Source organism: Bolinopsis microptera, chromosome 7 (genome assembly GCF_026151205.1).
Source record: "Bolinopsis microptera isolate Bmic1 chromosome 7, MBARI_Bmic_1.0, whole genome shotgun sequence".
NCBI classification, from domain to species: Eukaryota; Metazoa; Ctenophora; class Tentaculata; order Lobata; family Bolinopsidae; genus Bolinopsis; species Bolinopsis microptera.
This window is the reverse complement of record NC_087078.1, coordinates 15,977,968-16,002,780: the sequence shown is the minus strand read 5'-3', so window position 1 is coordinate 16,002,780 and position 24,813 is coordinate 15,977,968. Positions and strand designations below refer to the sequence as shown.

The 24,813-nt window shown below is 40.0% G+C and overlaps 6 protein-coding genes across 8 annotated transcripts in view; 1 reads left to right on the top strand and 5 right to left on the bottom strand.

Moving 5' to 3' along the window:
* The window catches only part of LOC134818419 (kynurenine 3-monooxygenase-like), a 927,626-nt gene that overhangs the window by 21,308 nt on the left and 881,505 nt on the right, over positions 1 to 24,813 (bottom strand). The window lies entirely within an intron of this gene.
* LOC134817853 (uncharacterized protein DDB_G0286299-like) lies at positions 246 to 1,443 on the bottom strand. Its single transcript, XM_063827199.1, has one exon. It carries the CDS (start codon positions 1,441 to 1,443, stop codon positions 484 to 486), a length of 960 nt encoding a protein of 319 aa, XP_063683269.1. The 3' UTR covers positions 246 to 483.
* On the bottom strand, positions 1,616 to 10,434 carry LOC134817850 (tRNA (guanine-N(7)-)-methyltransferase non-catalytic subunit wuho-like). The gene is made up of 4 exons (XM_063827194.1): positions 10,113 to 10,434; positions 9,649 to 9,830; positions 9,311 to 9,435; positions 1,616 to 2,209 (listed from the first exon to the last, which is right to left on the bottom strand). Exons 1-4 carry the CDS (start codon positions 10,398 to 10,400, stop codon positions 1,737 to 1,739), a joined length of 1,068 nt encoding a protein of 355 aa, XP_063683264.1. The 5' UTR covers positions 10,401 to 10,434; the 3' UTR covers positions 1,616 to 1,736.
* LOC134817852 (uncharacterized) lies at positions 11,020 to 15,238 on the top strand. Of its 3 annotated transcripts, XM_063827198.1 has the most exons (6): positions 12,508 to 12,714; positions 12,909 to 13,024; positions 13,180 to 13,337; positions 14,040 to 14,216; positions 14,430 to 14,591; positions 14,843 to 15,238. In XM_063827198.1, the coding sequence occupies exons 3-5, from the start codon at positions 13,196 to 13,198 to the stop codon at positions 14,585 to 14,587; spliced, it is 477 nt and encodes a 158-aa protein (XP_063683268.1). In that variant the 5' UTR covers positions 12,508 to 12,714; positions 12,909 to 13,024; positions 13,180 to 13,195; the 3' UTR covers positions 14,588 to 14,591; positions 14,843 to 15,238. The 3 variants fall into 3 exon arrangements, with proteins under 3 accessions (XP_063683266.1, XP_063683267.1, XP_063683268.1); XM_063827197.1 differs by adding an exon at positions 12,284 to 12,354 and having other exon boundaries at positions 12,510 to 13,337; XM_063827196.1 differs by having other exon boundaries at positions 11,020 to 13,337.
* LOC134817851 (replication factor C subunit 4-like) lies at positions 16,709 to 17,851 on the bottom strand. Its single transcript, XM_063827195.1, has one exon. It carries the CDS (start codon positions 17,849 to 17,851, stop codon positions 16,793 to 16,795), a length of 1,059 nt encoding a protein of 352 aa, XP_063683265.1. The 3' UTR covers positions 16,709 to 16,792.
* Positions 19,727 to 20,074, bottom strand: LOC134818751 (protein FAM32A-like). The gene has a single exon (XM_063828396.1). It carries the CDS (start codon positions 20,072 to 20,074, stop codon positions 19,727 to 19,729), a length of 348 nt encoding a protein of 115 aa, XP_063684466.1.

Sequence of the window (24,813 nt, the reverse complement as noted above, 5' to 3'; positions counted from 1 at the left end):
AGCCTGCCATCCGGAGAAAAAAGAAAGAGAGTACGTGCACTTACGCATCCATAATATTGTAAGCCGCGCGCACGGCCAGGATTGACAGCTTTCTCCGACTATACGTTTATATTTATGCGCCGGACGTTAAAATACTCTATTCCCGCCTTTTTCCTTCGAATAACAGATGTAAAGCCAATTATTGTTTAAATTTTCACCTCTTTCTTGAATCTCCAGAACTGTCATAGCAAAGAAAAACTCACGAGTAAATCTGCTGTAAAAATAACAAATATAACATCCGGTTTTGTTCATTATCGATCGATCAGCTGAAAAATAGCGCTCTTAAATGTAAAATGGTAAAGTTCATCAGGTCATCTGACTTTTACAGCTTACATTAAACAATATTGTATGCAATCAAGACCTGGATAAAGCTTTTAAAAAACTGTTGGTCTCAAACTGTAGCATTATGGGAAATATGTCAAGTCGAATAATTTAAGAACAAAATTAGGCTCCAAATTTGAGGGCCCTCAACTTCCTCTTCTCTTCCAAACTCAAACCGGCTGCACTCAGATCAACCTTAGTGGATCCAGCCTCTATTTTCTCTTTCAACTTATCTGAAATATCGTCTAGTTTAACCGCTTTGGCGGCTGGTTGAGAGTCCAGATTAAATCTCGCGGCTCTCTTCTTCATTTTCTCGGTTTCAACAGTTTTATCCTCGCTTGATACTGATAACTTGTTGTTGCTCGGGGTGGTGGTGGTGGTAGTTCCGTTTCCGAATCTAGCTGCTCGTTCTGCTTTCTTGTCTGCCCCTGCTGTTTTGGTTACTGCTGCAACACCGAATTTAGCAGCACGTTGCTCTTTTTTAGCTTCAACGGCGGTATCAGTGTCAATGCCGAATTTAGCTGCCCGTACCTCTTTCTTCTCGTCGTCTGTCTGCAAACCAAACTTCTCAGCTCTTGCTTTCTTCTTATCATCGTCAGTCAGCTCTTTCTCAGGTTCTGCAGCCTCAGTCGTCTCCTCGGTTTTCTTAACCTCAATATACTCAGCAGCAGGCTGGTTTTCCTTTAACAGTTCGCTTTCCTCTGCGTCAGCCTCCTCCACTTCAGCCTCAACTTCCTCAACCTCATCATCTGCCTCTTCTTCCTGTTTGTCTTCCTCTGCGAAGTGAAGCTGTATTCGCTCGATCAAGGTCGTCTTGATACCGGATGTGGGGAGGTCTAATGCTTTCAATATGTCCTTCAACTCTGATACTTTCATCTTGGGTAGAGCATCCAGGTCTACAGTCAATTCATCCTCTTCTTCTTCTTCTTCTTCGAGGTCTTCTTCCTCAAGGATTTCTTCTACTTCTGCTGGTTCTGCTTCTTCAGCAGCTTCTTCCTCTTGTGGCTCTGCTACTTCTTCGGGTGTCTCTTCCGGGACCAGTTCCTCTGTTGCTGTGGTGGGGGTGGCTTCTGTGTCGGACATATTCTGGGGAAATTATATGATTAACGAATAATGAAAGAAAGAACGGTATTGTCACAAATTAGGCATGATCCTTTGTTTGTTTGCATGAAATGGAGACATTGGAGAGCAAGGATATCCGTAGAATATGGCGGAATAGGCAATGACATTAGCATTTTAAATAATACTCAATGAATAACTGAATAAAAGAATCATTATAACTGTGTTAATAAATTATAATTTAGTAAAACCACATCAGTACAATATAATGAACTCAACTTCACATAAACAAAACCGCTAAAAATATCCCAAACATCTCAACTATTTAATTTCACTTGTCTCGTCTCTTCCTTGAGCGCTTCCTCCTCTATCCTCTTCCTTTTTCTCTCAAAATAGCCCGCAAACCCAGCAGTCCTCCCCGTTTTAATCTTCTCAGGCAGCGGGGTTTCCACACATTTAGACAAATCAAACTCACCCTCAATCTCCCCCAAACTTGACATCACCCCCTCGCTAAACTGATATAATGCTAACTTTGTGCTCGGTACTTTCCTTGTCAGAACAACCACGTGACTGTCCGACGCTGCTAGACTCACAATACCATGGTCTAAAGTGAGCTCTGATACTTGTGCTAGAGTGTTGTTTGTAAGTTTGTAAACAGTCACGTGACTGAGGTTGCAGGTGATGAGGTAGGGGGAAGTGTAGGTGACGGAGGTGAAGTCTCCCTTGGTACTGGAGACGGTTTGGAGGAGGGTTTTTGATGTTAGGTCCCAGAGGAGGAGGTTCTGATCACCTGTAGGGAGAGGAGGAGTTAGTTATCACACTGTTACAGCCATTTATCACACTGTTACAGTTAGTTATCACACTGTTACAGTTAGTTATCACACTGTTACAGTTAGTTATCACACTGTTACGGTTAGTTATCACACTGTTACAGTTAGTTATCACACTGTTACAGTTAGTTATCACACTGTTACAGTTAGTTATCACACTGTTACAGTTAGTTATCACACTGTTACAGTTAGTTACCACACTGTTACAGTTAGTTATCACACTGTTACAGTTAGTTATCACACTGTTACAGTTAGTTATCACACTGTCACATAATCACAGGGAAACTGTTACTGTCAACTAAAACGTTATCTTTCGATATTACTGCTACTCTACTACTTGACCAGAGGTGAGTGTTTGACTGGTAATACTCTTTGATTGGGTAGATTTTTTTGTGTTGGAAAGCTGTTCAAACATTATTGCATGACATAAGTTTAAGAATTTGCATTATATGAACAAATAGGTAACTACGTCTACATATGCAATGTTAAAGGCCTGTGCAAAACTATAGAGCCAATATAATATATCTCTGTTCGTGAATTTACTATCTTTTTGGTAGCGATAAGCATTATTTTAAGCGCGGCCTGGTTCAATAGTGCATTGCTGTACATACAACTATTGAAGCTGGTGTAAACTGTTCCTCATCACATCCACACCGATGAAATGGATATAATTAGTTGGCGCACAATAGTGGTGGTAGTCAAGAAACCTCGCCTTATTGGCCCTATAGCAGTAAGTTGTTAGTGGTTATTAGATTGTTGATGATGCGATGAGGGAAGTCTCGAGTGACTCCGAAAACACAAAGACGTAAAGCTCATGAACAATTAAGAGTTTACCGGTACAAAACCAACGTCCAACACCGATAAAACTTTGAAGGAGAGCCAAGTTTGAGCTAGAATATGAAACAATAGCACTGCGACACGTGAAATGTTTATCTGATGAGGGAGGTAGTAAACTGACCACAGTTATACTTAAACCATTTCATTTTTAAATTTAGTGCTAAACTTATTTTCGATTTTCACGTTTTCAGTACGTCTTGAGAGTGGATTACAATGAGTATGTTTTTTGTTGTAATCCTATTGATGGAAGGTCTGGACCTGGCGATAGGTTCCAGAAGGTGCCGTCCTAAGAGTCTGGGTTGCTGGACTGACGAACCTTTCAAAAAGGAAGCAAAATTTCAGAATTAAGTGCAAAGTTTTGCGAAAAGTGCGTTCTCAGGCAGCAGTGGTTTTAGGGTTTCAAATAGTTCTATCAACAATACATTCCAAACTTCTTTCCATACTGTAGTTTGTATCCCCCTTCTCCATCAACGTGCACTTTGCAAACATGGTAGACATATTGTGTAGAATAGTTAAAATGGTTAACATGGCTATGCAAGGTATCGCTCTTTTTGATATATTGTGTAGTTGATCAAAAAAATGAATTTTATTTCATTAACCGATATTAATTTTAAATGTAACAGGTCCTTGGTCCATTGAGTTTTATTACTAGCTAATTAACAAATGGATATGCAGTACAATAATTGTCCGATAGGGTAGTTCACAGCTACATAAGTTTCGACATGAGATTTATCAATAACTTAAAATACATTTATCAATTATTAGGCAATTGTGTTTTATAATACATTTAATTTCATTAATTAACATAATTCAGTTAGGCATTACTCTAACAGTTGTAATGAAACTTGTCAACTTTTACCCTAAATTTACCCAACTTATTTCACACAGCGAATTAGGATGAAGTGTTTCATCGCAGTTCTTGTCTGCCTTCTGATAGCAGTCCAGTCGAAGTCTCTTGGTCTTACAGAAGTAGCAATGCAACCTGTACCTGCAGCAAACCAAGTTGAGGTAGAGGAACGAGCTAAAAAAGCCGCAAATAAACCTGCTGCAAAGAAACCTGAAAACCAAGTTGAGGTAGAGAAACGAGCTAAAAAAGCCGCAAAGAAACCTGCTGCAAAGAAACCTAAAAACCAAGTTGAGGTAGAGGAACGAGCTAAAAAAGCCGCAAAGAAACCTGCTGCAAAGAAACTTAAAACCAAGTTGAGGTAGAGGAACGAGCTAAAAAAGCCGCAAAGAAACCTGCTGCAAAGAAACCTAAAACCAAGTTGAGGTAGAGGAACGAGCTAAAAATGCCGCAAAGAAACCTGCTGCAAAGAAACCTAAAAACCAAGTTGAGGTAGAGGAACGAGCTAAAAAAGCCGCAAAGAAACCTGCTGCAAAGAAACCTAAAAACCAAGTTGAGGTAGAGGAACGAGCTAAAAAAGCCGCAAAGAAACCTGCTGCAAAGAAACCTAAAAACCAAGTTGAGGTAGAGGAACGAGCTAAAAAAGCCGCAAAGAAACCTGCTGCAAAGAAACCTAAAACCAAGTTGAGGTAGAGGAACGAGCTAAAAAAGCCGCAAAGAAACCTGCTGCAAAGAAACCTAAAAACCAAGTTGAGGTAGAGGAGCGAGTTAAAAGAGCCGGAAAGAAACCTCCTGCAAAGAAACCTGCTGCAAAGAAACCTGGAAACCAAGTTGAGGTAGAGAAACGAGCTAAAAAAGCTAAAAAAGCCGCTGCAAAGAAACCTGCTGCAAAGAAACCTGCTGCAAAGGAAGCTGCTCCACAGGAAGCTGCCCCACAGAAAGCTGCCCCACAGGAAGCTGGCCCACAGAAAGCTGGCCCACAGAAAGCTGGCCCACAGAAAGCTGGCCCACAGAAAGCTGGCCCACAGAAAGCTGGCCCACAGAAAACTGCCACACAGGAAGCTGCCCCACAGGAAGCTGCTCCACAGGAAGCTGCCCCACAGGAAGCTGCTCCACAGGAAGCTACCCCACAGAAAGCTGGCCCACAGGAAGCTGGCCCACAGGAAGCTGGCCCACAGGAAGCTGGCCCACAGGAAGCTGGCCCACAGGAAGCTGGCCCACAGGAAGCTGGCCCACAGGAAGCTGCCCCACAGAAAGCTGGCCCACAGAAAGCTGGCCCACAGAAAACTGGCCCACAGGAAGCTGGCCCACAGGAAGCTGGCCCACAGGAAGCTGGCCCACAGGAAGCTGCCCCACAGGAAGCTGGCCCACAGGAAGCTGGCCCACAGGAAGCTGGCCCACAGGAAGCTGCTCCACAGGAAGCTGGCCCACAGGAAGCTGCCCCACAGGAAGCTGCCCCACAGGAAGCTGCCCCACAGGAAGCTGCCCCACAGGAAGCTGCCCCACAGGAAGCTGCCCCACAGGAAGCTGCCCCACAGAAATCTGCCCCACAGAAAGCTGCCCCACAGGAAGCTGCCCCACAGGAAGCTGCCCCACAGGAAGGTGCCCCACAGGAAGCTGCCCCACAGGAAGCTGCCCCACAGGAAGCCTCCCCACAGGAAGCTGCCCCACAGAAAGCTGCCCCACAGGAAGCTGCCCCACAGGAAGCTGCCCCACAGGAAGATAGGACAGCTGCCCCACAGGAAGCTGCCCCACAGGAAGCTCCACAGGAAGCTGCCCCACAGGAAGCTGCTCCACAGGAAGCTACCCCACAGGAAGCTGCCCCACAGGAAGATGGGACAGCTGCCCCACAGGAAGCTGCCCCACAGGAAGCTGCCCCACAGGAAGCTCCACAGGAAGCTGCCCCACAGGAAGCTGCCCCACAGGAAGCTGCCCCACAGGAAGCTGCCCCACAGGAAGCTGCCCCACAGGAAGCTGCCCCACAGGAGGCTGCCCCACAGGAAGCTGCCCCACAGGAAGCTGCTCCACAGGAACCTGCCCCACAGAAAACTGCCCCACAGGAGGCTATCCCACAGGAAGCTGCTCCACAGGAAGCTGCCCCACAGGAAGCTGCCCCACAGGAAGATGGGACAGCTGCCCCACAGGAAGCTGCCCCACAGGAAGCTCCACAGGAAGCTGCCCCACAGGAAGCTGCCCCACAGGAAGCTGCCCCACAGGAAGCTGCCCCACAGGAAGCTGCCCCACAGGAAGCTGCCCCACAGGAAGCTGCCCCACAGGAAGCTGCCCCACAGGAAGCTGCCCCACAGGAAGCTGCCCCACAGGAAGCTGCCCCACAGGAAGCAGCCCCACAGGAAGATGGGACAGCTGCCCCACAGGAAGCTGCCCCACAGGAAGCCTCCCCACAGGAAGCTGCCCCACAGGAAGCTGCCCCACAGGAAGCTGCCCCACAGGAAGCTGCCCCATAGGAAGCTACCCCACAGGAAGCTGCCCCACAGGAAGCTGCCCCACAGGAAGCTGCCCCACAGGAAGCTGCTCCACAGGAAGCTGCCCCACAGGAAGCTGCCCCACAGGAAGATGGAACAGCTGCCCCACAGGAAGCTGCCCCACAGGAAGCCTCCCCACAGGAAGCTGCTCCACAGGAAGCTGCCCCACAGGAAGCTGCCCCACAGGAAGCCTCCCCACAGGAAGCTGCCCCACAGGAAGCTGCCCCACAGGAAGCTGCCCCACAGCAGGGACAAAAGGAAATCGCGGCATGTACGGAATCGCGATTTTACCCATTATTTGGGACAAATTTTATGTATAGTTTAATATACCGCGAAATGTAATTCGCGGTATCGCGATTTTTGGCCAAAATAACCGCGAAATCCTTTTGTCCCTGCCCCACAGGAAGCCTCCCCACAGGAAGCTGCCCCACAGGAAGCTGATCCACAGGAAGCTGACGTAGATTATGATATGTATTCAGAGAAAAATTAAATATATATGTAGCTGATCGGAATTCGAGGTGAACAATAAAATTGATGGAACATAATGTGTGCTGACAGGAATTTCTATAATTTTGCTTATAATAAATTTGAATTAACTATTATGTGACTAATCAAATCGTTTAACTTCTCATTATGCCATTCAAAATTCAGATTTAAAACAAAATGTTGTAATTTATATCGGATAAAGATTAGACCGACTTAACACTGATGCGGTATTCAAACTAAAATATTGCAATATCTATTAGTACACTCCAATTTGCCACTCTGAACGAAAGTTGAAGCATTTCACATCTCGATCTCCCATTATAAATAAGTCGTTATTATATTATATTATTATTTAGCTCCACACAATTACCCTCTACTTTATCAGGAGAACATTTGGCCACGTGACGGCATAATCTCAAACTTTCAAATAGTAAGACAATTCAAGGCCAGAGCCTAGAGGGGGGGGGGGGGGGGGGTAAAAATCATTTTTCCGGTTTTCACATATTTGATCAGAGCTGCTGGAGATGAACAAGAAGAAAAAACCGGACCGAAATCTGACCTTGTGTTTTTGAGATATCGCGCCGAATATTGAGGTTTACCTGTAATTACATGTAAAACTTTAATAATAATAAATTGAAGTTTAAGAACACCACTATTAAGATAAACTTATACTCAGCAGTGTTTAATCTAGTCATCCCAGAAACTATCATGATAAAAGTTAGGACTGCTATCAAATACTTGAAAATATATCGTTCATATGAGTGAAACTTAAAACTAAAGAACTAACACTAAATATAGGCCAAAATCAGTCATTGATATAGTTTTTCAAGTTCATGCTGAGACAGTTTAAATAAGAAAGTTTTTAGAAATGCTTTAAAAGATTCCAGGGATTCAGCTGATGTGATGGTAGTAGGCAGACGGTTGTAGATCTTTGGAGCCACGACTGAGAAGCTTCGCTCGCCAAACTTAGAGTTGAACGATGGAACCATAAGTTTCAATGTGTGACCATGATGAGTGTACCGAAACATGTCTTGAATATACGTTGGAGCGAGCCCTAATAATGATTTGTGAGACAACAGTAATATTTTGAACACAATCCTTTTCTTTACATCCAGCCAGTGAAGATTAGTCAGGTCGTCTTCCAGGTGGTCATGCTTATATTTACCAGTAACGGCTTTTGCAGCAGCATTTTGTAGTAACTGAAGCTGATGTAAAAGCTTCTCGCCAATACCAAAATATAAACCGTTACAATAATCTAGACATGATACCACTAGACTGTTGACGATGACTTTAATCTGTTTGAGATTCAAAAGGAAGCGGATTTTCCTGATATTGCGCAAGGTATGAAAGCATTTCTTCTTGAGATTTATAATTTGTTTATCAAAAACTAGTTGATTGTCCATAACCAACCCTAGATTCTTAACGGTGGGGACAAACATAACTAATGTTTTAGGAGCAATTTCAACCCCATGAAGTTCAATCTCATTTAGTACCTTTCTAGGTCCAAAGACTATAAGCTGAGTTTTAGAGTCATTTAATTGCAGATAATATTGAGACATCCAATTCTTTAACTTAAACTCAAAAAAGGTAAACCTCTTTTTTGCGAAAAAAAGGAGCTGAAACTTGGCACATGTGTTCTTTGGGGTGTCACGCAAAAACATTATGTTTTATAATTTTGATTTTTGCCTTTGTTCTTGAAATATGAGGTTAAGTTAACAAAATGGTAAAATGTTATTTTTGAGATTTGTTCTCTGGCCTTAACTGGCAATCTATCAGCAGACACGGAGTAGTGGTCACTGGTCACTGGTGCACTAAATATATAAATTACTCTAGCACAATTGTGACTGCAGTTTTACAGAACCCAAAATGCACTTGCAACTCAAAATACACTTGCAGGTACCACCCATATTCACACTCAGAATTGAGTTTAGTCATTTTCCAATACGAGATTGGGGACGGGTTCTATAAACAAACAAACAACAAACAAATATATAATTGCAGAGGATGAGTACGAGGTAGTAAGGAGGCGCATGATGAGAAAAAGTTGTATTTTAGAAGGTATCACAGTAAAACCCCGATTAATCACGCCCCCAATTTGTATCACCTAAATTGTGCTTAATAACATGATATGTATAATGTGAACAATCAAAACCAATATTTACCGCGAACCCTAATTTAATTTACGGCTTTTTTAGTCTGAACTCTGCGGTAAATCGGGGTTTTACTGTACTACCATGTAATACCATGTATTAGTGATATGTCTCGTTTTAGAGGATCAGGTCATTACATATATTAGTAATTAGCAATTAGCGTAGTCATACGTTGAGTGTGAATTCAAACACGCCTTAACATATCATGTTAGAAAACATTGAAACATGTGACCTATCTTTAAAACAGAACAAACATCTTACCGCCAACTGAGAGAAGAGTGTTTGGAGAGAGGAGAAGTATCTTCAGTACGTACTCTTGGTGGGCCAGCAAGTAGGCCTCGATATTGTAACAGTTGGGGAAATGGGATATTCTTATCTTTTCATCTCTGAAAACAACGTTTTTTGTTTTTCTGATAAATGTGATAATTAGTCATATTTCATTATGACTAGAAGAAGAAAAAGTTGTACATGTAGGTATTATTGAGAGGTATACAAGAGAAAACAGTAGAAAATAAAAATCGTCCGAAAAGATTTTACCTATAATATTAATCCTAGAAAGCAAAATTATAAACCGAGTTTACAAAGCTCAAGAATTAAACCTGTCGCAGGTGATAAGAAACTTGTGGTCGGGTGTCATGACCGTGTCCATGACAACACTCACGTGACCCAACAAATACTTCTGATTGGCCAGACTCAGATCGTAGGAATGGGCATCACCTGACTTATCACTGATAACTACGTTCTTATTGGTCACTTGCACTGATGTAGGACGCTTCATCGCCTGGGAAGTTGACGATTATCATTTTATGAGCTAAAATTTACAGATTCCATACTAGTTTCGATTATAACAGTGGAGCAACAATAGTTTTAAATTTGACCGAGACGGTGTTCGGAAATGGGAATCGTATTGGTTCAAGCTAGGGCCATTCACTAGATCATACCAACCTGTCTAAAAATCATACTGTTTAGTCTAGGTTCAGACAAACTTAACAAAATGTGTAACGTAATGCTAACTAAAACAATACGGAAACAACCAAATTATCTCATTATTATAACCACTAACCACAACAGATGCCTGCTTCTGAAACTGCCTGTTAAACGTCTCCACAATCTTATTGTTGCTGATAACAGCTACACATTCCTCACAAGACGCTACTCCTGTTATGTAGGCATTTCCCTCGGCACGTGGGGCTCTCTTGTTCTCCTTAATCTCTTGTTCAGGAGCTGGAATGTCCAGATACTCCCCACATTTTGTCAGGAATGTTGTCTGGTTGTTTGAGTACTGGTAGAGGTTCTCGCCGATACCGATGAGGAAGGTGTTGCTGTGTTTATCGAAGTGAAGCACCGACATTAGACATTCGATGTTATCTGTGTTGAATGTTTATTAAATAATGCAAATAATTCAAGCATAGTTATTTTCAGACCCGACTATTATTGAGACGGAATATGTATCATATAAATCGAATTTTAGATTCAGAACCCTTGCCCTGAATCTTGGGAAAAACGTCATGAAAGTACGACCCTTCATAATAGACTGGAGTGAAATAGTGAGCAATACGCCAGTCTAATATTGAGGATTCAAGAGTTAAATATTTGAATTGCTTTATAATATATAAATTTCTTAATAAAATTACAATGAAAATTACAATATGATTAACATATTGAAAACCTGCTCACAAATAGATAAAAAGGAAAAATCGTCTAAAATAAACTTTTCATCAGTCAGAAAAATGTCCATAAATGTTGAGAAAAACTATGTTATAATTTAGGGCAGAGAATATGAAAATCATTCCTTCAACTCCAATAACTTACACACTTGTCAAACAACAATTGATGCAATGGTTTTATCTGCAGCCAGTGTAGGTAAGTGGGATATACAGGGTGGGCCAAAAGTCAGTACCCATACGTTGGCCTTTATAGCTCAGTCACTGAGTGCCCAATTTGAATACTTCTTTCTGGTATGGCTTAGTCACCCTACGCGCGTGGGGTGGACTCCTGGGGTGGACTTTTATTCAGCGCGTATTTTGTAGCCTGTTCAACTTGACGTTTTGATTCGTTACTATCTCAATGTCACAGATACACAGAATGTGAGGTGATCATCTTAAAGAGAAACGTCTCAGCTTTCACCTGGTGTAAAGTTTATCTTTGTACTCAAAATATAGCTCGCTCAGTGTGCAATAGAAGTTGACAATACAATAACCACGTCTGCGACCGGTCGTCAGATACCGGAGTGTTGCACAAAATTGGGTCCCTAAATTAAAATTCTATGACACAGTTACCATGCAGAAATGTCTAGGGAAACATTTGGTGAAAGTTTCAACTCTCTACTATAAAAATAGCGATAGTTATTGAAGATAAACCGTGAGAAACTCCCTCTTGTCGAGATCAACGCTCTAGGAACCTCCCTTCTGTACCACGTGACAAAGATTTGAGCGTCACGTGGCCGTCACGTGACAAAAGTGTGCGCATCGGATGGAGCAGTCTCGTGGGAAATCCTGATTGCCTGATCGATCTCGTGGGAAATCCTGATTGCTACGGAAAGGGCTGACAACCACAGTTATTTCCCTTCCTCAATTTTCCAGTTCACTTGCTCAGTGCTGTCAGTTGTTTTTTGTTTGCCCTGCTATATAAACTTCACTCCGTCATAATCCCCTACTCCCCTATCCAATGAACTGTTTCTGTTACAGCTGCCATTCTGTTGACTGGACCCTAACTTAGTCTTATCATTTTCACTTGATAACTTTATCCGTGTGCACTTTCTCGAAACTCAACTTATCTTTGTCAAGACTCAGCTAATCTCAGAACTAAATGTTGCCTTAACAGACTTACTTGTCACTGCACTGGGCCCTCCTTTAAATGCAAATATCATATGAGCAGCTGATCGATTTATTGCTTGAACTGTGCATCCTTTTTAAAAATAAATAAGGTCAATTTTACTATCGTGAAACTTAGTCACTGAAGACAACGCAATCTGGCTGTGCCGGTTCCCCTCTGCCTAGATCACTTAGAATATCCATAGTTAGCAATACTTTTATCGTTTAATGCAGCGATATAGCCAGTTATCAATGCTACATAGTAGATTTTAGCCTGTTCCAATCATCCTTATATCGCGTTAATGGAATTTATGAAATTGCCTACCGTTCAAATCGCTCTCTGTTGTTAGCACCACACTGATTAACTACGATGTTCCAATTTTTTAGAATTATGTCCGACATAATTCTAATTTTTGCTGTTACAGCAGATAGTTATGGTGTAATGGCACGCAGGAATAAGTCATCCCTGTCCTCCAAAAAGCCCATGAAAAGGTATTTGGTAAGCTATGTCTTTTCCAATATCAAATCCAATGTATCACAATCTGTGGACTTTCTACTCAAAAACTAGATTGATTAATTGATAATTCATTGCTGATTGTTCACGCGCCCTGTATGGAAGTATATAAATGGTAATCCGCATACTCCAGGAAGAATTGAAGCAATCTCAAAAGAAAAGAAGGGAATCTGGATCCTTCGTCGGATCGTCAAAGAGCTTAGAGGGGAGCTCTACGCTTCACTGGCCATGCAAAGCAGGGAGAGTGACGGAGGCGGAGGCACTGCTGGCTGCTGGAACGGACATTAACAAGCTGGACAGAACGCAGTTTAACCCTTTCATGGACGCGATCAACTCAGGTAAATCATTCGACCGCCTTAACAATATGGGTTTATTGGTAATAGTAGCAAGAGGTTTTAGTCATGCGTTTGATTACAGCACAGTGTGAAACCCTGAAGCATACGTCGAGCTCTAAACTCTGTTTTGTCTAATAATCAATTATTTGAATATTGAAGGATTAAATTTGGTAACTTGATGATCACACAATTAACAGGACAGGTCGACTGTGCTAGATGGCTGCTGAGGCAAGACGGTTTAAAGCTTCAGACCGAGATATGGTCGTTTTGTAGGGAGAGGGTGCTAGAGTCATTGCTAACAGCTTAACAGAAGGTAAAATCCTGAACTTTTGTTCATTGATTAAAAATCACCATTCAGACATACAATCGTTCAGATGTAAAAATTATTTATTCACTATTTTGGATTACATTTAGTTACAGGACTAACATGCGACATCCGTCGTTGACCTTTGTCTTTAATTCAACAAGGTAGGGAGAGCGATCCATGGCTGTCCCGATAGACCCACTCAGACTCCTGCCGGAAGATACTCCTCCGGTTGATCCAGATGAGACAGTTCTAGCAGATGATCAGTTACAGACTGAAGAACATATCCCACAGATCAATGCGTCAACATCTGCAAATGAAGGTACTTCAATCTGCTCTTCTTGTATATGTCTTTGTGCCTGCGTCTGTGATTGTACTGAAGTGTACTCTGTGTGTTTGTGGCTGTGTCTGTCTTTGTATCGTGTGTGTGTCTCTGATTGTACTGCGTGTGTCTGTAATTGTAATGTAGTGCACTGAAGTGAACTATGTGTGTTTATGTGTGTGTGTCTGTGTGTGTCTGTGTGTGTCTGTGTGTACTGTGTCTGTCTGTGTGTCCGTCTGTGTCTGTGTGTGTCTGTGTTTATGCCTGTGTCTGTGTGTCTATGTCTGTATGTGTTTGTGGGTGTGTGTCTGTGTGTCCTTGTCTGTGTGTAACTGTGTCTGTCTGTGTGTCTGTCTGTGTGTCCGTCTGTGTCTGTGTTTATGCCTGTATGCCTGTATGTCTGTGTCTCTGTGTGTGTGTGTCTATGTCTGTATGTGTTTGTGGGTGTGTGTATCTGTCTGTGTGTGTGTGTGTGTGTGTGTGTGTGTGTGTGTGTGTGTGTGTGTGTGTGTGTGTGTGTGTGTGTGTGTGTGTGTGTGTGTGTGTGTGTGTGTGTGTGTGTGTGTGTGTGTGTGTGTGTGTGTGTGTGTGTGTGTGTGTGTGTGTGTGTGTGTGTGTGTGTGTGTGTTCTTTCATAGAAGTTGTTATTTCCAAGATACGAAGTTCGAAAAGCTAGCATTTAGTAATAGACGAATTTTGCAGCTGATATCAGAATCGACATGATGATGGTACTACACGAGATGCTCATGGAAAAGGTCTCCGTTTGCTTTCCTCCTCCCACGAGCAGTACAAAGTGTGGGTTCAACTTTAATCTGATAGAAGATATCGTATGCGGAACCCAAGCCCGGCCATGTCTGTACATAATAACGAAAGAAACCGGTAAGTTTCTAATCATGTAAATGTTCGGCCGAACGTTTGCATTCATTTTAGACTAGTGACGAAAATCAACAATCGTTTGCCAGTTTGGTTTGCAAAAACGACAAAAAATAGTCCATTCCCCATGGCCATGATATTAGAATTCTGCCCGTTGAAATCGGCCACTCTGATTTTTATCATTGAACTTCACATTGATGACATGTTCATTCTCTACAGGTTATGCTGCGAGGGCGTTTACCTCGATAGATGTTGAAAATGCCCACAGCATTATAAATCATTTGGACCGCCGAGGGGTCCAAAACTCCTCAATCGAAGAGCTTAGTAGACATGCCAGCAACCTACAGAGACTTCAAATTCTCAGGAAACCTCTCTAGGACGGTAATACATTAACTTGTTTAGTTAATAAATTTAATAAGTAGATTTTGAGTGATGATTACTGAATACAGATATCGAGCCTCGAGGTACCATAAAAAGGGTATATAAACTTATTACTTATGCTTATATGCTTATACTATCAATGAATATCAAATCGCCTTCTCTAGTTATCAAACCCAACATAAGTTAAATCTCTGCCTACAAGGACTATTTGATATTTACAACAGACCGAGTGAATGTCTCAATCTTTTCAGGAAGCTTTATACTCCGACATCCACAATTTACCACGCCCCTGAGATCGACAAAGGTCTTTCTGATAGATTGACTTCCAGCCAATTCGATCTATCGAAGCCGAGTGGGAAGAACAAAGAACTGAAACCCCATGGTCGCAACGATGCTCCTCGCGGACAAGGGAGAGTTAGGGCCATCGGTGGTCACAAGACTGGATAATATTTATTTTTTAAGCGTTGAGGTTGTCACGAAAGCGTACTGTAACGGGACTATCAGATTTGAGTGATTTGATTTTGTGATTTGCAGTTCACGTGATTTTATTGTGATTTTAGACTGTAAAAACTATAAAGGTTCAAGTTGAACTATCGTCGCCATGATTATGTATTTTGGAACTGTTCACGTTGAAATTGCTTCGTTAATCAGCAGTCTTCCTTGGTTACTTTCTACTGTGTAATGCAGCTACGATCAACGATACTTAGCTAGTACATTCATAGTAACACTAACTGCACTGAGAAGAGTAAAAAATTTGAGCTTTGACGGAATAACATTTCCTTGTTTTTAGATACGGTTACTACTCTAGTGAGGGGTTCATAGCTGATCATTAAGGTCTTACTCACAATAATTTGTGCTCTGATAATGGCCGTACTGACGGCTGTTGAAAAAGCCACTCCGTCAGATGCGCGCCGCAAGAGTCCACCCCTGTAGACCCCACTACGTACAAAATTTGAAATTTTCCCAAAAACTTCTGATTAAGCTAGTTTGTTTTCAATAACTTTTGCAATATTTACAGTAGACCCTTCAAATTTTCACCAAATGTTACTCCAGACATTTCTGCATGGTAACTGTGTCATAGAATTTTAATTTAGGGACCCAATTTTGTGCAACACTCCGGTATCTGACGACCGGTCGCAGACGTGGTTATTGTATTGTCAACTTCTATTGCACACTGAGCGAGCTATATTTTGAGTACAAAGATAAACTTTACACCAGGTGAAAGCTGAGACGTTTCTCTTTAAGATGATCACCTCACATTCTGTGTATCTGTGACATTGAGATAGTAACGAATCAAAACGTCAAGTTGAACAGGCTACAAAATACGCGCTGAATAAAAGTCCACCCCAGGAGTCCACCCCACGCGCGTAGGGTGTTAGTACCACCACTGGTTCGAGGAATTTGTCAACTTGAAAAATATTCACGTTCATTTTTTTCAAATGGAGGTTCATTTTCACATTTATTTGATAGTTTGGATAGTCGGATCAAGCTAAATGTTATTGAATTGTGTTTGGCCATTCGAATTACGTTTGTCCTGAAAGAATTAGAACTGTAGCTTCTCAGATGACGAGATATGAAGCATAACGAGTTTATTCATTACGTGTGATCAGGTGATTGGTTTACCTAATCACGTGATAAGGTGCCCCCGTTAACTACCCCGTTAAACATTATGGGAATCGTGAAGGCTGCCCAATTAAGGTGTCGTGTCACAATGTCACATAATCACCCAGTCAATATTGTTAACGAGATACAGAAAATGATTGATAACTTCGTCATTTCTAATCCGATTTGCCTCATGTTTTCAGATCATATGCAACATTTGATAATCTACCGTCTCTGAAAAAATTAGGCGTTCAGCATGTTCAGAGAAAACAATATAGGTGTTTTAATATTGAATGGGCGTGGTCTAAAATATTCGAATTTTCAAATTTTGACGACGGAATCCTCGAACCAGTAAGTACAGTATGCCATCTGCAAAGCAACAGCTCTCAAATATAAAACACGGCGGAGCTATTAAGGCCAACGTATGGGTACTGACTTTTGGCCCACCCTGTATTTCTAGACGAATCTATATTAACCTGAAGTTCTTCATTATCAAATTCTTAAAAACTATTAAAAATGTTATAGGACAATTGGCACATGCATATACCATAGCTAATAGCTATACTGAAATTTAACATTATTGATGTCCATCAACTAGACTACAAATCAGTGTACTGAGACATAACAACCGTCACCAGAGACATGATCTGTAAATACTCATCACCACCGTCAAGCAAACGTTTGTCCGTCTTGGCGATCTCCTCCATAATCACAGATTTCTGTTTATCAGGCAAAGTGCCATCTTCCAACACCATGTCATGTAACTGTTCTAATATTTGGGAAGCACTGTAAGCATCATGCATCAAATCCTCAATACCATGCTGAAGTTTAGTGTAATTTCCTGATTTAGCGAGTTCCAGCACCCGCTCCACAACCTCTTGTGGCACCACCCCTGCTATATCGTGTATGTCTTGTGTGGTTACCTCCTCGTCTACCTTTAGTCTAGCACTGCTCTGCAGGTAGGTAATAGCCTTACGAAGATCACCACCACTCACTTTCCTGATCACTTCTATGACGTCTTCACCACATGTTACTTTCTCTTCTTTGCAAATGTGCTTTATCCTGTCATCCAGTACGGTGGTATCCAGTGGTTTGAACCTGAACTTAGCACAACGTGAAGTGATTGGAGCTATTATTCTGCTGACATAGTTACAAATTAGACAAAACCGTGTTGTTTTAGTGTATTTCTCCATGGTACGCCTCAATGCTGATTGAGCAGCATTTGTCATTGAATCTGCTTCATCAAGTATCACCATTTTTATGCCTGGTATCTTGAGGCCACCAACGGTTTTGGCAAAAGCTGCCAGCTGGGCGAAGTTTTTAATCTTGTCTCTGACAACTTGAATACCCCTCTCATCTGAAGCATTAAGCTCCAATACCCTGTTTTTATACTCAACTCCAAACATTTGACGTGTTAGGGCTAGAATTGTTGAAGTTTTTCCTGTACCTGGAGGACCATAAAACAGAAAATTAGGAATGTCATCTCCTTCCAAACACTTCTTCAACACAGCAACAACCTCGTCCTGGTGAGATACTTCATTGACAGTACGAGGGCGGTATTTCTCTACCCATGGTACAAACTGGGGAGTAGCTGGTACGGCAGCAGCAGGAGCAGCTTTTGGCTTTATTCCCGATCTACCTTGCAGGAACGCATCCATCCTAGGGGAATTTTTAATGAATAATAAGCGTGAGGAATAGATTTAATTTCAGATTTGCACTCATATTTTCAGAGTAAAACATTATCAAGTATACCATATCTACACTCTAAGAATTAGGCATTGAACTAATTCTGATACCTGGATATTATCCGGTTGGAAGAGACAAGGACAAGTGAAACAAGGAAGTTAGGAGTAAGGGCAAATTTTCGGCGTCAACGCCATCTTCAGGCTAAAATTGTTACAAATGTTAGTATATAATAAATGCTTCTATACTAGTTAAAATGCTAAATTGAAATTACACACACTGAATACAGGTTACATCAAATGGTATTATACATTACATTGAAAATAGTGATGTACACACGTTTTACACTCTGTCCAAGTACATAATATCTACTGAACATAAGGGTCGTGTGCTATTTGTTTAAATTTGTCTTTGAATATGTTGTAAAAGAAATCCCTTAAGCTTCTCGCACTCTTCTTTGTTATTGATACTAGGTTTAAATAAATTAATGTAGTAAGCTTCTGTCAGATTGATAGTTTGATTCAGAGTTTCACAATAACTTAGAACCAGATATTTCCTTCGATATTTTAGAAATTAACTTATATAATAGCACCATTAAACGTAAAGTGACAGAAGCTTACTACATTAATTTATTTAAACCTAGTATCAATAAATAAAATAAATAATAAATAAATAAATAAAGTCAATTTTTACAGCACAGCAATATATATCTAAATATCAGATCCTCTGTAATCATAATGTATAAAAAGGAGCTTTTCTCTGTGCTGAAGGATGAATCAAGGCAGATCATGGTTCTGTTAGCAGGCCACCCTAGTTATGGACAATACATATATATAAAATAATTAAATTATAATTTTAAAATTGTGTCAAGATTGAACTAAAACATAACTCAGGGTAAAATAGACGTATTCCCTTCGTCAAATTAACTATTTACAATACTAAACTTAAACGAACTCCGGGTAAAATAAACGTAATCCCTTTGTCAAACTTGCTATTTACAATAAGTTAATAAATTAATACGGTTGAAAATTATTTCATATTCAATAACAATGTAGAGTGTGAGAAGCTTAAGGGATTTCTTTTACAACATATTCAAAGACAAATTTAAACAAATAGCACACGACCCTTATGTTCAGTAGATATTATGTACTTGGACAGAGTGTAAAACGTGTGTACATCACTATTTTCAATGTAATGTATAATACCATTTGATGTAACCTGTATTCAGTGTGTGTAATTTCAATTTAGCATTTTAACTAGTATAGAAGCATTTATTATATACTAACATTTGTAACAATTTTAGCCTGAAGATGGCGTTGACGCCGAAAATTTGCCCTTACTCCTAACTTCCTTGTTTCACTTGTCCTTGTCTCTTCCAACCGGATAATATCCAGATATCAGTATTTCAATCATGAGACTAATAAACAGCGAACTACTCCGTTATTTGATTGAACTAATTGCTTTAAATTTACAAAAAATAGTAATTGAAACCCTTTGTGACCAATTATTAAACAAAGAACATATACAATAGTCACAAATAACTGATTCATCATCAGAGGAAAATGTTTTATAATTAGTTATAAACATCAGTGTTGAATACATATTAATGATGGGCTGGTAAATAGCATAGATAAAAGAGGCTCCCAAAATTTCATTCTTAGAAACGAATTAATGTTGAAAAAAACTCAGCCCATCACCATCAGTATTGACTGTCCATTTATCTTATATCTTTATTTTACGAAGCAAAAGAAGGCCACAATGTTTAGAAATAACTCCAAAATAACGACTTTGACAAACAAGTTCATGATCTTTACTCTTAATCTGACTGACGATTTTGAACTTTCGTGGATTCACTTAGTCCAACTGACCTTTGGGATATCAAAATGCTCAATTAGATTGTCTAGATGTTCATTGAACTGTTCAACTCTTTCCTTGTGGGATGTCTGAGCTTTATTCAATATCTTCTCACCCTCTCGCTTTTGTTGTGTTTTCAAGAATGCAATTTCAGCCTTGGTCTTTGAACTTCTGGGTTTACTGACAATGTCAGAAGTAGGTGTGCTGGTACCGTTTTCTTCTGATTCAGTCTTTATTTCTAATTTGATGGCATCTTCATTAAGCTTCCTCTTCTTTTTCTTTTTAACTTTTCCATCTTTAACACCCTTGAATTTTAGTTTCCCGCCAGTAAAGTTGTCTGACATTCTAAAAATGAAATTGAAGTTACAGAACACAAATGTTATTATAGATTACATTAATAATAATAAATTGAAATTTAATAACACCACTAATAAGACAAAACTTATATTCAGCAGTGTATAATCTAAACATCCCAGAAAAGTACTTGAATAATAGATAAGGACTGGTAACAAAATGTTACTGTAGGCCTAAAGTTTCAAACTTTGGTATCAAAATTGCTCCTTGTTGAAATAAGTTCAACAGGAGAATTATCCATTGCTAAAGCATCCAGTGCATTGGGGGTATATGAGTTACTGAGCGATATTTTTATCGATCAGTGTTCTCAACTACCTTGCGTAGAACTCGTTCTAGCAAGCTAGCAGAAGACATGGCACTACAGTTAAGTGACATGTTTGAGCAGCCAAATCAAGTAAACAAGATAACTCCAAGATTGTGCCTTTTGGTTGTCATTGCTGAAACGGAAAGCTTCTCCCCTTGTAGAGGGAAAAAAATGTCACTTGCTGAATCGTTATTATAGAGTCATTCATTCGGTAAATAAGATAAATAGTCATAAATAATTAAAATAGTAGTACGGATATTGGATATCATAAACATCAAGCGTAATTAAAATTATCTCCAGAAAGTTGAGAACTTGCTAGTAACCTACAATTTTAGACCTGGTTCTGCTGAAAAACTGTTTTTCATGTTGAAAACTGAAGTTTTTGGTATCGAATGTCTTAAAAACTTGTACAATTTTGAGCAGCTTTGCATGCATCAAAATAATTGGACGGTTCGGAAAAAGAAACTTGCTTTTAAGGCAGTTTTTTGGCCTCAGTATATATACTGCCGTTTTCTCAGAAAAGGCAGTAAGTCCAATTTTTCGAAATATGACAAAATTGGTATCAAAATTTTCAGTAGAAAATTCTCTACAACATGAGCTACATATTAATGTATAGAAACATTGTTGCATGCAATTTCTAAGGAATTAAGTCCCAGTTGAGAAACATTATGTTCGGTTTTGGCCAATTATTTTCTGAGAGAAGGACGTAAGTCCGGACTTACTGCCTTTTCTGAGAAAATCTTGAAAATCTTCTGTGATAAGGAAGTAATTCCGTGGACTTACTGCCTTTTCTGAGATAAATTATCTGTGATAGGAAGAAGTAGCTGGACTTACTTCCTATAAAAGTATGCTAAAAGCGGAATTTTAGTAAGCGATTTCCCAAAAAGAACATAACTTTACTGCCGATTGATATTTTCGCTTGAAATTTTCAGAATCGATGTATAATTACATTACAACTTTACTGAAGTGATCAAAATTTTCATTTAGGCCTCAAAAAAAATTTGGTGGCCGATTTTCAAAAACGCCGGATGTATTTTAGTCGCAAAACATAAACATTGGAGCAGTTATTGAGCTGTTATAATCGCAGAGAATGTTTAGTTTAGGTATATCTTTTAGATCAAGTTCATTTTCATCAAAATATTGATAAGATATCATTTAATGCACTGAAATCTTTCAAAATTGGCGAGTTTGCCTAAATAAGGGCATACTATTATTCAAAAACATTTATTATATGATATGGAGCAATTTAGATTTACCTAATTGTTTATATTTTACAATATAATCCAAAATACATAGATCCAAACCTCAAAAATTTAGTAAAAAGCTTGGACTTACTTCCTTCTCAGAAAAATATTGAACAGAGATTTTTCTCAGAAAAGGAAGTAAGTCCAAGTTTTCTCAGAAAAGGCAGTAAGTCCATCCAGTATGAAAAATAAGCTCGATTATTTGGCATAAAAATGGTTATATCTAAGCTTATGGACGGCTCAAAGCTTTAATTTTTTTGACAAATTAAAATTTGACTAATTATTGATAACTCAACGTGTTTACTTTCGATCTTACGCAAAAAGTAAGCGGAGAAAAAACCATAAACGCAAAAGTCGCAATATCTCGAAATGGCAAATATGGACTTACTGCCTTTTCTGAGAAAACGGCAGTATAATAGACCTAGCCTCGTTCAGTAGAGCCTCAATTTGATCATTGATGATCCCAAGAGAAATTGGACGTTACAACTACTCCCAGGTCCGTTTCTTCTTTGACATATAATAGATTTGTAGTGTTGTAATAAGTTAATAAAAACGACGGGAATTAATATGAATTAGTGCTCCACATAAATGAGAATACAAGAAAACATAGTTAATAATCAAATTACACATCAAAATGATAATCAAATAGACGTTAAAAGAATTCTGAAACGCTACAATAACAATAAAAAACTACCAAGGTAATCTTCTGAAAATATGACATATGACAGTATCTGCTTGAGCGCTCGATTTTAAATTGTCGAAAATATGCGCGGCGCACCCAACATATTGGTTACATTTTTAAATAGTTTTTTGGCCAGAATTATATTTAATTGTCATACGTTGTATGACCCGCCGCACACGAAGTGCGCGGCTCCCCCTGTTGTAGCGCGATGCGTTACTGTGCCGCGCCGCGCACTCAATAAGGCTTCTCACGGCGAGATGCGCTACTGTGCCGCGCCGAGCTGCCATGAATTGACATCGTCAATTAACTCCCCCTGTATCGTCGAAGACTATAATGAAGCGACAGTGCAAGTGGGGGTCACCGCGTGATACAAATATTTAATACATTTAGATTAGTTATTTATATTAAATGATACACGTACAAAAGTTTCTAAAATATAGCACCTAAGTTGTTGTAGCGCGATGCACTACTGGGTCGCGCGCGCATCAAATAATGCTTCTCGCAACCAGATCGGCGAGATGCGAAGGATTGACATCGTGAATCAACTAAGTTGCAATTAAAATGAACTTAAAAGGGTGATACTCGTAAAATATCTGTTCCATATATTGGACCGTCGACGAGTCCAACTCGGCGCGCGTCCTGGTAGGTTGTAAACCTAAATAAATGAACTGCGCGCGAAAAAAACCTACATTTTGACCATTTTTTATAGATTTTACTTGTTCATTGATAATGCATGGACCAGCCCGGCTTAATATAACGGGTGATACTATAAACGGGTAAAATATTAATATTCAGGACCGTCGACGAGTCCAACTCGGCGCGCGTCCTGGTAGGTTGTAAACCTACAAAAAAACGGCGCGCGCTACTTCGAAGAAATTTAAACCAGTAACATTTTCAATTTTACATCCGGCATTATTTTGGCCTAAATAATTGCAATTTTCTTTTGTTCTTGAAGAGCGGCGGTTGCTTTAAATCAATGCTTCAATGGTTTTAGTTATTTTTTTACCTGAGGACCCCAGGCTTTAATGTTGTTAAACAACAATAAAATAGAGATTAGGCGGAATGACAGGCTGAGCGCAGCCCAGTAATTATTTTTGTGAATTCGACCTCTGTTGGACAGTTATCTGTTGAGCTCTGAAACATGAAAAAATGAAATACTACCAGTGTTTAGCTGGCAAATGTTATGCTTTGATGATAACATGCGACTTAGCAGTTAGCAGCATTTAGCGTTACGTTTACTTTGTCAATGAAAATAAATAAGGAATGGTACTAAGCCTAGGTAATTAGGTAGTGCGCCATCGACAGTGAGCCGCGCGTGCCGACTGTAGGATGGTTTTTTAGCGCTAATTTCGGCCAGCACAATTTTCTTCAAACAAATAGATATTAAGTATCCTTCCCGATTTCCGATTGCAACAAAAATTGGTGAGCTTACTCATAGACTTACAAGGAAGGTGTCCGAAAAGTTTAAAGCATATCCAACCATCAGACATTATGTTACAGCTAAAAGCAGCGTATTTTGCCCCATTTTGATCACTATATCAACTCCGATATCCACCAAATTTTTCGGACAGTTGTGAAAGCCCTATTGAAAGGTCGTCGCCAATTTTCAGAATGATCTCATTCAAGGAACTGAAGATATATCCAAATAATACGACAAAAATCAACGAATTTGGTCAAATTTGGTCAAATAACGCGACTTTTACAGCTAATTTTGCTCCAAAAGCCGCGCACCATCAAATATGGCACCTAGGCGAAACTCACTGATCTTTCCAAAAAGGTATGACAAATTTGGTATTGTGAAAATTCTCACAGTCTCTAGAAGACAATGGTACAAAAAATTTTAAAATCCGAGCAAGTTTATTTTTTATGGTGCACCCCCTACTAGGTTTATCAACCGTATGTTGTGACCAACTCATCAGTTTGCCACACACCAACTCATCAGTTTGCCACTTACCAACGATTTGAATTTATTTAAGTACAGCTTTGTATGCAGGCACTTTAGCTGTTTTTTAATAACACTATCATTAACCTTTTTAACATCACTTTTAGCTCTACAAATTTACTATATGTTTGACACTCTCAAATAAAAGATGAAAGTGTTTTTCGTAGTTGTGATCGTTCTGGTATTCATCACTTTGGCTGAAGGAGGTAAGAAAGGAAAGCTGGATCCAGCAGCCCGCAAAGCAGCCCGCAAAGCAGCTAAGGCAGAGAAAAGTTGTAAAAAGAACATCAAGAAGTTTGAAGGATGTCTGAAGAATGGGTACAAGTCCGATGGATGTGCCTCTGGAGATGGCGAATTGAGCAAGAAGGACTCGAAGAAGTGCGCTAAGTTCGGAAAGAAACTAAAGAAATGTGATTACGAATGCACGAAACCAGAGCCTACGGAGCCAAAACCAGAGCCCACGGAGCCTAAACCAGAGCCCACGGAACCGCCAGTACCAGAACTTCCGTACAACCTTGACTGCAAAAGAGCTGGATTTGACTTCTGGGGCGCTGACA

Coding starts and splice junctions, on each gene's coding strand:
- LOC134817853 (XM_063827199.1), bottom strand. CDS start 1,443: ATGTCCGACACAGAAGCCACCCCCACCACAGCAACAGAGGAACTGGTC.
- LOC134817850 (XM_063827194.1), bottom strand. CDS start 10,400: ATGTCGGTGCTTCACTTCGATAAACACAGCAACACCTTCCTCATCGGT. Junction 9,831..10,112: donor AGAAGCAGGCATCTGTTGTG/GTTAGTGGTTAT, acceptor TCAACTTCCCAG/GCGATGAAGCGTCCTACATC. Junction 2,210..9,310: donor CACTCTTCTCTCAGTTGGCG/GTAAGATGTTTG, acceptor CTCTCCCTACAG/GTGATCAGAACCTCCTCCTC.
- LOC134817852 (XM_063827196.1), top strand. CDS start 13,196: ATGGCTGTCCCGATAGACCCACTCAGACTCCTGCCGGAAGATACTCCT. Junction 13,338..14,039: donor GTCAACATCTGCAAATGAAG/GTACTTCAATCT, acceptor CGAATTTTGCAG/CTGATATCAGAATCGACATG. Junction 14,217..14,429: donor CATAATAACGAAAGAAACCG/GTAAGTTTCTAA, acceptor CATTCTCTACAG/GTTATGCTGCGAGGGCGTTT.
- LOC134817851 (XM_063827195.1), bottom strand. CDS start 17,851: ATGGATGCGTTCCTGCAAGGTAGATCGGGAATAAAGCCAAAAGCTGCT.
- LOC134818751 (XM_063828396.1), bottom strand. CDS start 20,074: ATGTCAGACAACTTTACTGGCGGGAAACTAAAATTCAAGGGTGTTAAA.